Consider the following 16,874-nt stretch of genomic DNA (forward strand, 5'->3'; position numbering starts at 1 on the left):
CCTGGAGCATCGCTCCCGCCTCCCGCTGCCTGCCTTCTCGCGCCAACTTCCCTTCCTTTGCCCTGCTCTCGCCTGTCCTCGTCTGCGCTCCGCGGAGTCCGGGGCGGCTCGGCTCTCCCGGCCCGGCTCCGCTGGCCCCGACTGCCCTGCCGGCGGGCCGGCTTTCCTCGGCTCTCCCGGGCGCGGCGGGCGCGGTGTGGACCCCGTCCTCCTGGCTGGACCATGGTGAACACCCGGAAGAGCTCTCTGCGCCTTCTCGGGTCCAAGTCGCCCGGGCCCGGGCCTGGGGCCGGAGCAGAGCCTGGGGCGACCGGAGGCAGCAGCCATTTCATCTCCTCTCGGACCCGCTCCTCCAAGACCCGCGCTGCCAGCTGCCCCGCCGCCAAGGCCGGGGGAAGCGGTGGCGCCGGCGCCGCTCTGGAGGAGGCCCGGGTAAGAGCGGGCGGCCCGAGCCCGGGGGCTGCCGAGTGCCGGCCCGGCCGCCGGGGCTTTGTCTGGCCCGGTTGGGGCAGGAAGCCTCCAGTAGAGACTGCTCGGGCGGCCGGAGCCCGGGTCTGCGGGTGCGGTGGAGGATGGCACCCGGCTGGGGAGGGCCGCGACAGCTTTGCTGGCCCGGCTCTTTTGTGTAAAGAACGGGACTTGAGTCCAGGGGAGAGGGCTTTGGGGGTCTTTGCGGGGACCTTAGAACCTTGTGCTTCCCCTGTCCTTGTCCCGCCTTAGAGGGGCATTCTAGGGGAGCAAGCGCGAAGGGCCGGAGTCCCCGGGTGGAAGGGCTGGAGAAGAGAAGTGAAAGTTTTCTGCGGTGTCAAACCCTTCTTGTGAAGTGTGTCAGCTCCTGCCGGTGTCTAACTCCAGCATACTCGCAAACTGTTGGGGGTGGTTCAAGTTGGTGAGGAAGTGAACGGAGAGCTCCAGTTGGCAGCCAGGCAGGGATGCTGAAAAAAGTTTGTAGCTGCTCTGACACCAACTTTAAAAACAAAATCCACGCTCTCGCCTCTCCAGGCAGGAGAGATGAAACATGATGTTATAGCTGGAGAGTCAGCCAGCTAGCTAACCGGGGTTCCAGTAGGGACCTAGTGGAGCTTTCTAGTAGAGCTTTCAGGTCACAAAAGGGGCATGTCGAAAGAGACAGGTGGAATGTTTTGGATAGTAGGCACTATCATCTCCAAATTGTATGGTTTCTTGGACGTCTGCATTTCTGTTATGGGGATACTTTGTAAAAGATGAATTAACGCCGTCGTTGTGGCACTACTGCAAAAGTGACATTTGAAGAAGGCGAGTGATGATTTAGTTTTTTTAAAAAAGTGATGGAAAGATCTTGAAGTTTTATTACAGTGTAAAACTCTAAGCTAGCACAGATATTTTATCACTTTGAAGGAATAATAAGTTTGTGTTAGGAGATTGGTTAAATTCAGAAAAGAGTATTGCTTCGGTATAGAAAGAGGCTAACTTACCAAGAGTAATTTGGCTGGAAATTGCTGTTCATTTAAAATGCTCCTTTAAGCCTACACCGTTTTGTTATTCTTATGGGAGGAAAGCAATATTTTGTATTCTGTAGTGGTCTACAAGATTATGGTTTGTGTGTGGTTTTTCTCTGTCTCCTATTCTGACACTAATTTGAATGAACCCAGGCAAATAAAACAAATATTTTACTGTACTACTCTGAAATATATTTATTGTATCTTTCAAAATATATTTGGTTTTTATTTTGCTAAAAATCTGGAAAACATTTTAGAAAGTATCTTATTTAATAGACTATTTTGAGGCTTACAGATTTCTTAGGTTGAAATAAGAGAGCTAAATCTGAAAGTTGTGCGAACTATTTAGAATAGTTATTCTGAAAAGTAGGCTTTCTGTAGAAATTATTCCAGACATATACAAGCTTATTGACTTTCCAAAGCTAACATATTTTCAAATAAAAGTAAGTTTAAGAAAGGGCTGTCCTCCACGCTTAAGTACAAAAAGAATATTTAGAGTCTAAGCATCTAATTGTATAGTGCTATGAATGCCGAGTCTATTAGAGCAGTGTCTAATTCTTCTGAAGCAATTAGCTCATCTGTCACTGATCAGTTTGTGGTCCCATTTTTGAATGCATGGATATCATGCTGTCTTTACCCCCTGAGGAATAAGGTGCGGTAATTTGTCAAGCAGCTGTTATGGAGATGTTAAAAGGCAAGGAATCAATAATCTAATGTAGAAATGAACATTTGGTAGCTTTTAAATTGCTAGAAGATTGAAAGATATTAGAGCTCCTTCTAGAAGGATGCTAATGAAACTTTGTTTCAAGGAGCCTTTTAAAATGTTTTAAAAGACTATAAATAACAGGCTAATGAAGTTTAATTTGAAATATTTGTTTTTCAGTTGTAAGAAGATTTGTATTCTGGCTCTAGTAGATGATGGAATGATTGCTTTCTTTGAGAAGTTTAAGAGATTTACTAATCCTATGTTGTGATTGGTCCTTTAAAAGAGGATAAGTTATAATTCTGGATTTAAAGTTTTGTGGACTCTATATTTATGAAGCAGGTTGTATATTTCTTTGCTATTCCTGAAGTGGGTTGATTTGAGTCTGGTAAGCTCTTCTCAAGTTGGTTTTATGTTACAAGATTGAGCACTCCTTGGTTTTCCCCTTCTGGTGTAATTAAAGGCATCCTTTTTCTGGAGTCCTAGATGTTTGCTAGTGTCTTTAAAGACATATTTGATGGAAAATGGGATTGCTCATGCTGTTGCTTTAGGAGACCCTTATTGTTGTTGTTATTATTTTTGTCCCCAAGGCCCCAGTACTTAGTTGTATATCTTAGTTGTAGGTCCTTCTTGTTCCTCTTTGTGGCGTGCTGCCTCAGCATGGCTTGATGATCAGTCTGCACCCAGGAGCCAAACTGGCAAACCCTGGGCCACTGAAGCGGGGCACACGAACCCCAACCACTACCCCACCATGCAAGCCCCCAGGAGACCCTTATTTTTGTAGGAAGAAATGTATTCCTCTCTATGAGATACGTAATTGAGATGGTTCCCCTTTTTCTACTTTTGTGTTGTCTTCTTCACTTTATGCTGATTTTCCCCCCTACTTCCCCCTCTCTTTTTGGATTGTTTCATCCACTGGTCCAGAGACATTTCATTTGCTAAAGAGCCATAGGACCATGAGCTGTGCCTGCAGTTTTGCCTTTTCCCCCAGTATGTATGGCATGGGGAAATATGCATATGATCCATTCTGTAGATTATTGGAATAATTTTCTTTTTTTTCTTTTTTTTGGGGGGAGGGGGGGAAGATTAGCCCTGAGCTAACATCTGCTGCCACTCCTCCTCTTTTTGCTGAGGAAGACTGCCCCTGAGCTAACATCTGTGCCTATCTTCCTCTACTTTATACGTGGGACACCTACCACAGCATGGCTTGCCAAGCAGTGCCATGTCTGCACCCAGGATCCGAACCGGCGAACCCTGGGCCTCCAAAGTGGAACGTGTGCACTTAACTGCTGCGCCACCGGGCCCACCCCAGAACCATTTTCTTGTGTCCATGCTTTTTTAATGTCAAGTTGACTTGTGCTGTGTAGTTAGTTGTAATTACTCCTGTATACTTGGCTTTTTTTGTTTTGTTTAGTGGGTATAAAGCTTGACCTCTTTAGGTCAGTTAATCTGACCATCAGTAATTAGCATTTATTTGCTCCACCTAAGAGTCACTCAGCAAACAAATTAATGCTGTATTCACAGAATTGGAAAGCAGTCTTTGAAAAATATTTCAACTCTTTCTACCTCTGTTAGGCCTGTTGGGTGGTATTGGCTTCATCACTAGCTTTTTGTGCTTTTTGAGATGGTCATTGACTCTAAGTCCACCTCTTAGTTGAGAAGATCAAAATATTTTGAATAACTTTATAGGTAAACTTGCTTTAATTTTATTTTAAAAAATCTTTGGGTCCTTCTTTAATGTATTCTTTTATCATCCTGTCCTCCTTTTTTTTTTTTTTTTTTTGAGGAAGATTAGCCCTGCGCTGACATCTGCTGCCAGTCTTTGCTGGGGAAGATTGGCCCTCAGCTAACATCTGTGCCCATCTTCCTCTATTTTATATGTGGGACGCCTGCCACAGCATGGCTTGATAAGTGGTGTATAGGTCTGTGTCTGGGATCTGAACTGGCGAACCTAACAGCTGTGCCACTGGGCTGGCCCCTATCACTCTGTACTTCTTTTCCAACACTCATGGGTTTGCCAACATAACACAAGCAGAGGGGCTGACATTGGGGGTTAAACATGGAAGGAAAGTCTGAGAGGGAAATGTAATAATGTATATAACTCTCAGATGAGTAGGGAAAAATACGAGTTCCTCAGAGTAGAGCAACTTTTTCCTTATATCACATTCACCTGGAGAACCATATAGGTGATATTGAATAATGTGGCAAATGTCCTCAAGACAGGTTTGAACCAAAGCAGCTGTGGAGTTCATAGGATTATCTCTAGTAGCCAACTGAAAATGTAACTTAAAAAAAATTAAATTACTGGCCATTTCTGTAGTCCACATATACAAACTTGCAGTTTTTTAGGTCATGGAAGAAACTTACAACACTTGTAGAAGTGAATGCATATTCTTTAAATCATTTTCCCTGGCAAGTCTTTTTGCACCATCCTTTGATAAGTCCTTGATTGCACGTCTGCTGAATACCTAATTATAGATAAACCTATAACCTCTGGAAACCAGCTGGACAGTGGTAGGATTACCAACTGTTGTGAGAACTAAGGAGCCCAACTGGTGTCTGCACCTGAATGGAGAGTGGTCCTGTCTTCAAGGATCTGCTTCGGAAAAGTGCTATATTACTTTGAATTGTATATTTGGCATTTTTTTTTGGACTTACACAATGAAGTATCATTTGTGTGCATTACTGAGTTGATTTCTAGATATTTGGGCTTTTGGTCTTTTACTAGAAATATTTTATATTTCTGTTGTGCTTTCCCACTGGGGGAGGATTTTGTGAAAAATGAGTTACTGAGTAAAAAGCATTTGGGATTTTTGGATAAAGATGTTCTGTGGAAGCACAAAGTTAGGGGAAAAGACCCTATGTAAAATGTGTTAATTTTATTTAAACATAAGCTGGACATTTTTAGAGAGGTAGGTATTGTATGTGGCTTACAACAATAGAAAAGATGTCTGCATTAAAGTCAATAGGCTATAATTTGTGTTAGCTCTTAGATACTTTTCATATAGTATCATATACTAGTATTAGATACTAGTATATGCTGTCAGATTCTAAACTTCAGATGTTTTTGAACTGTATTTTGGTATTAAGTTTTTTTTTTTTAAAGATTTTATTTTTCCTTTTTCTCCCAAAGCCCCCCGGTACATAGTTGTGTAGTTTTAGTTGTGGGTCCTTCTAGTTGTGGCATGCAGGATGCCACCTCAGCGTGGCTTGGGGAGCAGTGCCATATCTGCGCCCAGGATCCGAACTGGCGAAACCCTGGGCCACCGAAGCAGGGCGCGTGAACTTAACCACTTGGTCATGAGGCTGGTCCCTTTTTTTTCGTTTTTTGATCAGTATTGTAGTTGTGTTTGGAAGTAGGATATATTCCTTTGGTTAAAGTCTTGCTCCCCTAGAGTCTTCTATTATGTGGGCTATAAGCTCCTTGAGGGCAGGCACTATATCTTACTTTCCCCCAGCTGCTGCATTCCAGGGCCTAGTGCAGCATCTAGCACATAGAAGATGCTTAAGGAATATCTGTTGAATGAATGAATGAATAGTGTATTAAGGAACTGATCTATTTCTTGGAAATCATGATGATCAGACTTTGAGAATAGACGATAAATAAAACACAGTCCCTACCTTCAGGACTGTAAGTATGCACATGGTATGTATATATAAATAATTATTAACAGGATAAATCAGTTCAAGGTAGGGGCCAAATGAATGACATAGATACTCAGTGCAATGAGAGTTCTCATCCTTTGCTCGCTGAATGCTGTGAGTGAGACTCTTTGATGTTCTTTAAAGACAGAGATTATCGTGTTCATGGCTGTGTCCTGAGGGCCTACAACAGTGCCTGCCAAACATGGTGCTCAATTTTTTGAATGAATGAATGGAAAGTATGTCACATTTTAAATTATTTTCTTATTCACAATCTTCACTTTTTTTTTTTAATTTTATTTTTTCCTTTTTCTCCCCAAAGCCCCGCGGTACATAGTTATATATTCTTAGTTGTGGGTCCTCCTAGTTGTGGCATGTGGGACGCCGCCTTAGCGTGGTTCGATGAGCAGTGCCATGTCCGCACCCAGGATTCGAACAGACGAAACACTGGGCCGCCTGCAGCGGAGCCGGTGAACTTAACCACTCGGCCACGGGGCCAGCCCTCACAATCTTCACTTTTGCTATATTTACTTGTTGTATTTTGCCCCTCTGCCCATTTGGTGTTGGCCTAATAAGAAGGAGAGGAGTAAACTAAGGTTTAGTTAGCATCTCGTGCCAGGTGTTTAATGTTATCTTGTTTAATTCCTGCAACAATCCTGGAAAGCAGGTGATGGTACTCCCGTTTTATAGCTGAGGAAATTGGGTTGCCAAAGAAGTTAAATGGCCTGTAGAAGCCCAAACAGGTAATAAGTAGTAGGGGTAATATTTAAATCTAGTTCTGTCTTCTCCACTTACATATCTCATTGTCTCATCTGTATTTATCACTGCTTTTTGATGCTGTTCAATTAGCAGTTTTCACCAATATCGGAAAAAGTGAAGGAGGCAGCTGTTGTACAGTCAGGAAATACTGTACATTCTGTGTATGGACAGATTTTTACTAGACTCTCTGGAGTTGTGGTGTCTAGGGTTGTATTGGGACTGAGAGTGGGAACAGTAGCCTGTAGGGATATGAAATATAGGCCGGCAATTTTCAGTAATTGCTTGCTGCCTTATTTCACAGGGTGGGTGTAGGGAGAGGAGCAGTCATATTGTATCATTTTTGCAATATTTTTGCTTCCCAATATTTTAAAGATGGCTTGGGGAAAAAAAAAATCCCTATAAAGAGACTAAGTCTGGGGCCTTGTGGGCTCCAATAGACATGTACTTGTGCTTCCATCATTCCCTCTGCTTGGCGATACTGATTTATCAGTGTGTACATTTTCTTTTATGCTCTGGAATTCCTTTTATCTTTGGAGTAGATAAGTGTTTTCCAGTTAAAAAAATGCTTTATACTTGAAACCTCTTGAAAAGACGTTCTATGGTATATTTGTATATTTAGATACATGCTAAGGAATTAAACATGTTTAGCGTTATTCGTTTGTGTCTGTGTTCTAGGACCCAAATTAGGATCTCGGAAGCATTGATGCTTCAGATACCCATATCGTGTTCTATAATCTTGCCAGATAGGAACTTGGAGGGAATTGAACGTAACTTTTGGTGGTGAAGCTTGCTTATTCTTTGGTTCTTTTTATTCAATCAATAAATATTTATTAAGCAGCTACTACATTAAAATATAAGTGCCATGTGGGCAAGCATTTTGGTCTCTTTGGTTCACTGTTATAATAGGGCTCCCGTGTAGCAAAAGTCAAGGAGGCACCATTCACATTAGTCTATGTGAATGGCACTCTCTGGAGTTGTTAGTGCGCTTCTTGTACGTTGTATGCTACACTTAACATCCTCATACAATGTCCTTTGAGGATTTGGTGTGGGAATTTCTTTGAGATAACCCAGGAGTGGAATAAGTATATATATACTTAAATATTATCTCCAGATTTGCTGCTCTACTCTCCACTTCTAGGAAATGTATAGGGGTTCTTATATCCCCATACTCCTGCCAATGTTTGGCAATATGTGGCTTTTTTTTTTTGAGGAAGATTAGCCCTGAGCTGACATCTACTGCCAGTCCTTTTTTTGCTGAGGAAGACTGGCCCTGAGCTAACATCCATGCCCATCTTCCTCTACTTTATATGTGGGATGTCTGCCACTGCATGCCTTGATAAGCAGTGTGCAGGTCCACACCTGGGATCCGAACTGGCGAACCCTGAGCTGCTGGAGTGGAATATAGGAACTTAACCACTGCGCCACTGGGCCAGCCCCAATATGTAGCTTTTTAATTGTTTGTCTTTGATTACTCCTGAGTATGAGCAACTCTTTATGTTCATAGTAATTTTTTTTTTATTTTCTCATCTCTTAAATACTTGTTAATATCTTTTGCCCATTTTTCTATTTTCTCCTAGAGTTAATTTTTTCTTGTTTTCCAAGAGTATTATAAATCAGTGGCTTTTAACCTTTTATTGTCCCACAGTAAGGAATACTGTTTATTTTGTGGCTCTGTACATATAGTTTTACCTTTCCTGTAAACAGGAAAGACCTAAAGCAAAGACCTAAAGTTCTTTGTTTTCTTTTATTCATTCTACTAGACAACCTTTCCTTTGTAGTACCACTTTATTATACACCAAGTCCCCATATATGTACTGTTTGATTCTCTCTATTCTTTTTTCTTGGTCTGTTTATTTTTGTGGCAGTACCATACTATTTCTATGAGTGTGGTTTCGAGGTATCTTTTAATATCTTAAAAGGCAAGATCCTCCTCTTTGTTATTTTTCAGATTGACTTAGATGTTCAAAGATCTTTATTTCTCTCATATGTATTTCCAATTAAGATTATGAAGTTCCTCAAAAGATCCAACTAGAATTTTGACTGGGAATATATCTGAATTCATAGATTAATTTGTGGAGAATTGACACCTTCATAATAAGTTATCCAAGAACAAGGAACGTGTCTCGCATAACATAGTTTGTATATTTCTCTTGTGGAATTTGATGCTTTCTTTATGACTTGATATGTTTTCAGTTTTGGTAAATGTTCTTTATGTTCTTGGAAGAAATGCATATTTTTCTGTTAGCTATGGAAAAATTCAAATATTGTACATATTGTGGAAAACATTAAGAGATGGAAAATATCATAGTATGAATTTGTTGATTATTTAGATATCAAATCTCCTATTTTATCCCATATTGATTCTACCTAATATTTTAAGTCAAATTATTTTTGTTATTGTTTAGATTCTCCTGGTATATATGTCTTTTATTTCTATTTATTTATTTATTTATTGCTGAGGAAGATTGGCCCTGAGCTACCATCTGTGCCAATCTTCCTCTATTTTATATGTGGGACGCTGCCACAGCATGGCTGATGGTAGATCTGTGCCTGGGGATCTGAACTTGTGGACACCAGGCCACTGAAGCAGAGTGCAGGAACTTAACCACTGTGCCACTGGGCTGGTCCTATATGTCTTTAAAATAAACTTTATTTTAGAATAGTTTCTAATTTCCTTCTTGCTTTGTTTGATTCATTGGTTATCTAGAAGTATGTTGCTTACATTGCCAAACAGGTGGGCATTTCTTTTCTAATTATCTTTTAGTTATTTGCTTCTAGTTTAATACCACTATGTTCAGAGAACATACTCCATATGATTTTGATCCTTTGAAATTTGTTCTGATTTATTTTTGTCACCCTGCTAGTTTTGGTAAGCGTTCCATGTACACTTGAAAACAATGTGAATTCTGCAGTTCGAGGTGCAGTGTTGCAGATATGTCTGTTAGATTATATTTGTGTATCTTCTGCTGATTTTAAAGTTGTATGTATATACATGTAAATAAATAACATATATTTGTGATTGCTCTTAAGACCTGAACTATGTTTAACTCTTGTTGTTTTCTTTGAAAACATTACGTTCTAACTACATATTCTTTAGCATGGTTTTCTAATGTTCCACCTCCCTGCTTACTCTGTATTGTGTAGAATTTTAGTTCTGCCTTTGTATGGATATAAGTACTTTTTTTTTCTTTGGGATTTTTTTTCCAGCAACAGTAAATTTCACTGTTTCCAGTATGATTATCTTACTTTTTATATCTTGCATTTTTACTCTGTTTCTCTTTTTTGTGAGTAGTTCCTCCAAGAATATTTTCAGTCTGGGACTTTTTGTGACAAACTTTCTGAGGCATTACGTGCCTGAGAATATTTTCATTATGCTCTTTCATTTCAGTGAAAAACTGGCTGGATACTTTAAGAATATTACTTTGTTGTTGTCTTGTATCCAGTGTTACTCTTGAAGTTGGTCTGATTCTTTTTCTTTTGTAGGTGTTCTCTTCTTTCTCATTTGAAGTTTATAGAATTTTGTTAGTCTTCATAAATTTTACCATATTTTAGGCATGGGTTTTTCCTTCACTCTCTTGTTTGGCAATTTTAGACCTTTCAGTCTGTGGTTTTTCATCTTCTTTTGACTGTGGTAAATTTGTCATTATTTCTTAATAATGATAGTCTAAAATTATCATTTCTTCAAGTATTACTTCTCTCTCTTTTTCATTCCTTCTGGAACTTATATTCAGATGTTGGCACGTAGAAAAATTTTGTCTGTAAACTGATATTTAGGCAAACTTTTTTTTTTAAATTGGCACCTGATCTAACATCTGCTGGCAATCTCCTTTTTTTTCTTCTTCTTCTCCCCAAAGCCCCCCAGTACATAGTTGTATATTCTAGTTGTAGGTTCTTCTGGTTGTGCTATGTGGGATGCCGCCCCAGTGTGGCCTGATGTCCTCGGCCAGGATCCGACCTGGCAGAACCCTTGGCCCCCAAAGCAGAGCGTGCAAACCTAACCACTTGGCCACGGCAAACTGATTTTAAGCACTTTTGATGGCATGCTGGAGAAATTTACTGACAGTTCCTTGAGTAAACAAGACTTGGTACATCTTGTAGCAGACCTCTCTTGACCATTTTCATGCCCATGTTTTAAGAGGCCCACTTGTCAGGGGGTAAAGCCTTGAAGTTGCTTGATGAAAGTTCATTTCCTTTAACAGCTTACTAATAAATACCCTTTAACTAGAGCATACTCCAGTGCTCACACGTAGGGTGAGTGTTGTAGTTGGGTACTTTGATTATGCAAGTTAAGGGAATCTGCTTTTAAAAAACAAAACCAAACTGCATTGCAGAGCCATACCCTCTTAATCAGTGACACATTTATAAGAAATTTAAATGTATGTATAGAACCAGAAGCAGAACCTTCATTAAGAAATGTGCACAAACCAGAGAAACTGGCAGCACAAATTCATGAGCTGGTGGGTGGTTTCTATGTTAAAATTTTGAAAATATTTTAAATTAAATTTTTTTTTAGATTGGCACCTGAGCTAACAACTATTGCCAATCTTTTTTTTTTCTGCTTTATCTCCCCAAATCCCCCAGTACATAGTTATGTATTTTAGTGTGGGTCCTTCTAGTTGTGGCATATGGCACGCTGCCTCAATATGGTTTGATGAGAGGTGCCGTGGATCCGAACTGGTGAAACCCTGGGCCGTGGAAGTGAAGTGTGCGAACTTAACCATTCAGCCATGGGGCTAGCCCCTTTTAAATTAATTTTAAAGTTAAAATTTTAATTTCTTAGCTTTTGGTATTCTAATTCAGTTTCCAGATTTATTAGATGGGAGAATTGGGGGGAAGTGATAGTTGCCCAAGGCCATACGATTATTTAGAAGTGGCAGTTCAACTTGAAATGCAAGTATCTTTCTTTAATTCTTTAATATCTTTGAGTAAGTCTATGTGCCAGACACTGAAGACAAAGGAGTATGCAAGACTCTTGATCTCAGCTCTTTGGCAAAATGTTTTATTTTTATTTAAAAACTATGAAATAATTATTTCGTATGATATGGAAGTGTGCCGAAAAAAATAAAGGGCTTTTCCCTGCCCCACTAATTCCTCCAGTTTATTTTTCCTGGGGATGACCACTCAAGCTGGTGTACATCTTTCCAGATCATTGCATGTGTATATATGGGTTGTTTATGTGTGTATATTTTTAACAGAAACGGAATCATACCCTATATACTATTTATGATAGTTAATTTTCTTTGTTTTTTAATTTTTTTTCTGGTTTTTCTCCCCAAATTCCCCCAGCACATATTTGCATATTTTAGTTTTGGGTCCTTCTAGTTGTGGCATGTGGGACGCTGCCTCAGGGTGGTCTGACGACTGGTGCCATGTCCGCGCCCAGGATTCGAACCAGTGAAACCCTGGGCTGTCAAAGTGGAGTGCACAAACTTAACCACTCAGCCACCGGCCTGGCCCCTATAATAGTTAATTTTCTACTTAGCTGTGTATCATGTACATTCTTTCCTATCCGTTCTACTTGATGGCTTTCTAATATTTTTGTTGTATCCTTATGCCATCACTTATTTAACTGTTCCCTCTTGGTACACAGTTGAGTTGTCTCCTTTTTTTTTTTTTTTTTTTTTGGTGAGGAAGATTGGCCCTGAGCTACATCTGTTGCCAATCTTCTTTTTGCTTGAGAAAGATTGTCACTGAGCTAACATCTGTGCCAGTCTTCCTCTATTTTGTATGTGGGATGCCAGCACAGCATGGCTTGATGTGCGGTGTGTAGGTCTACACCTGGGATCTAAACCCATGAACCTGGCCGCTGAAGTGGAGCATGCAGAGTTAACCACTATGCCACCAGGCTGGCCCGCATCCATGTTTTTAATGTTATAAATAAAGTAGCAGAAAATGACCTTTCTTTTTTAGGTGAAATGGAATTACTGGGTCAGAGGTACATGTATTTTAAATTTTTACAGGTTTTGCCAAATTGTCCTGTAAACAGGCTAAATCAATGTGTACCCCACTCCCCAGTACTCTACTGTTAAGTATTTAACAGTGGGCTTTAACTTCCTTAAATGGCAGAGATTGTCTGATCATCAAGTATCTTTAATATTTAACACAATAATGGGTGCTTAATAAATTTTGTTTGTGGATGGAGTGAATCACTAAGGATATTCAATAAGCTTACAAAGTTATATTAATCCTACAGAGCCAGAGAAGTATCGTTACTGGAGACTGTGTTCATGGTGAGGCTGTAGGTGTCATATTTATTGCTTATACTACCTTACTTGATTCTTCTAACAATCTTATGAAGTAAATAGTAGTTTTTGAATTACAGTGGTAGTGCTGCAGTTTAACATGGTTCCATCCAACTTTTAAGTCTGTGCCATTTTTCAGTACCCGTGTTGTCTCTTTCTTGTATTAAGTAATGTAATATTTTCAGATTAAAACAGTTATCTTGGGCCGGCCCTGTTGGCCTAGTGGTTAAGTTTGGTGTGTTCCACTTTGGCAGTGCAAGTTCTGCTCCTGGGCGTGCATCTACATCACTCGTCTATCAGTGGCCATGCTGTGGTGCTGGCTCACATGAAAGGAAAAAAAAAAAGGAAGATTGGCAACAGATGTTAGCTCAGGGCGAATCTTCCTCAGCAAGAAAAAAAAAATTCTTTTCCAGAAAGAGAAATGCATTGTAAATTGTAACAGGTTATTTTTATCTTTTTACAACTCCTCAGCTCGCTTCTTTATTTTTTTCCCCTTCTATATTGTTTCATGATGATTGTTTAGGAATATTAAACTAGTAAGCCATTGCTCTTGAGATATTTGAGGAAAATTTAGGTTATTTTGTGTATCTGACGTTTTAGAACTTTGTGCAATAGTGTTGACCCTAAGTAAATAAATAGCAGTGTGAGTTTTGTTTTCTGCAGTCATGGTAACTTCTGTCCCTGTACATTCTTTTTAGAAACGAAAAAAAAAAAAGAAATTGACTGCACTCTAAGCTTTCTCATAAAAATAGGAGTGCTTATTTTAAAAAAAGGTAGGAAAAAAAGTTTCATGTAAAGGAAATTGGAAAAGATTGATTGTACCCATACACTTTGTGATGTAACCTGGGGGGTAATGTTTCTATTCTGTTTTCCCTGTCTCTTTGAGGATCTTTTTCTCATCAGTTGCCTTACTCTTGAAAATTTTTATTCTTTCTATGGTTCCTTTTCTTCTGTGTACAAGAAACCAGGTTGTCTTTTAAAAAAAGACCCTTCCCTGACTTCTCTGACTTTGTCACCTATTATCTTCTTTTTTCTTTTTCTTTCTTTTTTTTTTGAGGAAGATCAGCCCTGAGCTAACTACTGCCAATCCTCCTCTTTTTGCTGAGGAAGACTGGCCCTGAGCTAACATCCGTTCCCATCTTCCTCTATTTTATATGTGGGACGCCTACCACAGAATGGCATTTGCCAAGCAGTGCCATGTCCGCAGCCGGGATCCGAACCTACGAACCCTGGGCCGCCTGAGAAGCGAAACATGCGAACTTAACCCCTGTGCCACTGGGCTGGCCCCATCTTATTTTTTTCTTAATTCTGACACTTTTTAAAAAAAATTGAGGTCACATGGTTTATAACATATAAATTTAAGGTGTACATCATTATATTTCAACTTCCGTATAGACTACATCGTGTTCACTACCAAAAGTCTGGTTTCCATTGTCACCATACACACGTGCCCCTTTAGCTCTCCCCCGCCCCCTTTCCCTGCTGATAACCAGCAATTTGTTCTCTGAATCTGTGTGTGTGTTTGTTGTTGTTGTTGTATCTTCTATGTATGAGTGAAATCATACAGTATTTGGCTTTCTCCGTCTGACTTATTTCACTAAGCCTAATACTCTCAAGGTTCATCCATGTTGTCACAAATTGCAAGATTCAGCTGTTCTGGCTGGCTAGGTGGGTGTTCCCTTTCTCCCTCACAGCTCCGTGTGCATCCCCTTCCTGAAGCTGGTACTTCTTATAAGTAGCTCTGTAGTCATCACCTGTGAGGAAAGTTTCTCACCTCTCACTCAGTTCTTTGTCTAGTGATTTCTACTGAGCATTTCTCAGAAGTTGCCCTGTCAGAAGTTACAGTGACCGACTTACCAGTCTGCAGGTTTATCAGCTTTCCTCCTGTTTATTCGTTTGGAACAAACAATTTCTCCCCGTTTTAGACACTATATTTTTATTTAGTTTATATGAGATCCTTTCTGCTCATCCCTTTAATGTAGGCATTTTTTAAGGTTTTGACTTATGCCCTCTTGTTTTTACATTATGTTAGCCATGATCTTTTTATTACTGTTGCATATCTATCTCTGGTGGTCACTTCATGCTTTCTCAGAGCTGCACTTCCCATAGCCTGATAGACATCTCCCTAGATTTCTGGCTAGAATTCTAAGCTTAACTTTCAAAGTCAGAATTCAGCACTACACTTCCCCCACACCCCTAAACAGCAACAACCACTTTTTACACCTGTCCTTATTGTCTTTATTTTGAATACTGGTACCACTGATCTCTTAGTTATTCATTCTGCTTTTTGGAATCAATTTCTTATTTTCTACTTTTACAATTCTAGATGAGGCCATCATCAGGTCTTGAATTAATCTAGTTGTGTGCTGATTCAATTATTTCCTTGAATTTCTCAGTTTTTAATACTATAGTTGGATACATTCTTTTTGCCTTTACATTAAAATCCAGGTCCTAGATTTCTGACCAATTCTGATATGGACAGGAAACCATCCCTGAAAACCAGAGCAGTATAAATTCTTCTGTCCTTCGTTATTCTCAAGTTCTTTTGTCGAATTTTACAAGATTTATAGTAGAATAGTGGTCAATATTTGTGGTAGCTGATGAGTATGGTTTAAGAGACTCTAAGACTTGAGGATAAAATGAATTTTGAAAATCGGAAAAAGTATCTATTTCAGAAGGTTAGAGTTTAGAGAAAAAAGTCATTGAGGTGGGGATAACTATCTTTTCATTGTACTTTTACTTTCTGTAGCATTTGACACTGTTACTACTATACTTCTCTTGGAAGTTATCTCATCCTTGAGTCATGTTACTCTGACCATTCTGCGTACTCCATTATTATGTTGTTATGAAATAAGGTCCATATAATTTGTGATGTCTTTCTTCATCTCTACTAGCAGTTACTATTTTTTGTTTTTTTACTTTGAGAATTGTGTACTTAATATATAATATGTGCTATATCATCATTGTGACCATTTGTCTACCCAATAGATTGCATATTGAGTTCAAGTAGGTCTTAATCTTTTTTTACCATTGCTCCTCCCATGTCTTATGTACACAGTAGGTCCTCAATAAATGTTTGTTAAATGAAATTATTCCCTTAGTCTGAGATGCCTTTTCCACTCATGGATTGTAACACTCTGACACAGATTGCTAAATGACTGTGGGTAGATTGCATAATCTCTCTTAAATGTCTTTGTCCTGAAACTGGCAACACCTTCCCTCAAAGGGCTAGGTTATAATTAACTAGTAAAATGCTTTGAAGATGAAAAAGTTAAGGTTGAACATTATGATCATCTTATTAAAAGTGAACTGTTGGTATCACGTTTGTAGGTAATCGCTTTCCCAAAGCTTGAAGTTAATTAAATGGTGCTGAAGTAAGTGTTTTGTATGTATTTACATCTTGGTTATTTGCTTTACTTAAGTCCCTATATTTCTTTGGAGGGAAGGAGCCTTTTGTAAATATGCTATTTATTCTGAGGTGTCTTGCCACAGAGCCAAGGCAAGATTGAAACCCAAGTACAATAGTATGGTGCCGCAGTTAGGGTGATGTGCCTGTATTATACTTAAACTGTATTATATGCCAGAGATCCTCAAACTTGTGTGTACTAAGAATCGTTTGGAGGCCCTCATTAAAAATATCCCACCTCCAGAGATTCTAATTTAGCAAGTTGTGTTTCTTTAATGAGAAATCCAGGTGATTTTTGATTCAGTAAGTATGTGGACAATACTTTGAGAGACACTTCTGAATGGAACTGAAACAGCCAGTAGAATATGAGAGAATGACCAATAAATAAAAATACCAACTAATTTGAATTGATATTCAGAGTTATAATAACTCAGATTATTTAAAAAATGACTAGGCTTCAATATTTGACTTTGTCTTTAATTCTGTAAGTATGTAGTACTTATTCCCAGAATATGTTTGTGAAACTTCAGTACCTACAGATGCTCCATGAAAAAAGCCTGATTAACTAGGTTTGTGAAATGTTATATACTATCTTCCATGCTTAGAGATTTACACTGCATGTTAATATATTAAAGACTCTTAGA

General features: G+C 39.2%; 1 protein-coding gene across 3 annotated transcripts in view; it reads left to right on the plus strand.

Annotated features, from left to right (window-relative positions):
- Positions 1-87: 87 nt before the first annotated feature.
- Positions 88-16,874, plus strand: part of ATAD2B (ATPase family AAA domain containing 2B) — a 162,303-nt gene continuing 145,516 nt past the window's right edge. For all 3 annotated transcript variants that reach the window (XM_046661905.1, XM_046661906.1, XM_046661907.1), the window contains exon 1: positions 88-432. In XM_046661905.1, the coding sequence (XP_046517861.1) occupies positions 223-432 (210 nt within the window). In that variant the 5' untranslated portion in view covers positions 88-222. The remainder of the gene's footprint in view (positions 433-16,874) is intronic.

Source organism: Equus quagga, chromosome 5, assembly GCF_021613505.1.
Source record: "Equus quagga isolate Etosha38 chromosome 5, UCLA_HA_Equagga_1.0, whole genome shotgun sequence".
In the NCBI taxonomy this organism is placed as follows: domain Eukaryota; kingdom Metazoa; phylum Chordata; class Mammalia; order Perissodactyla; family Equidae; genus Equus; species Equus quagga.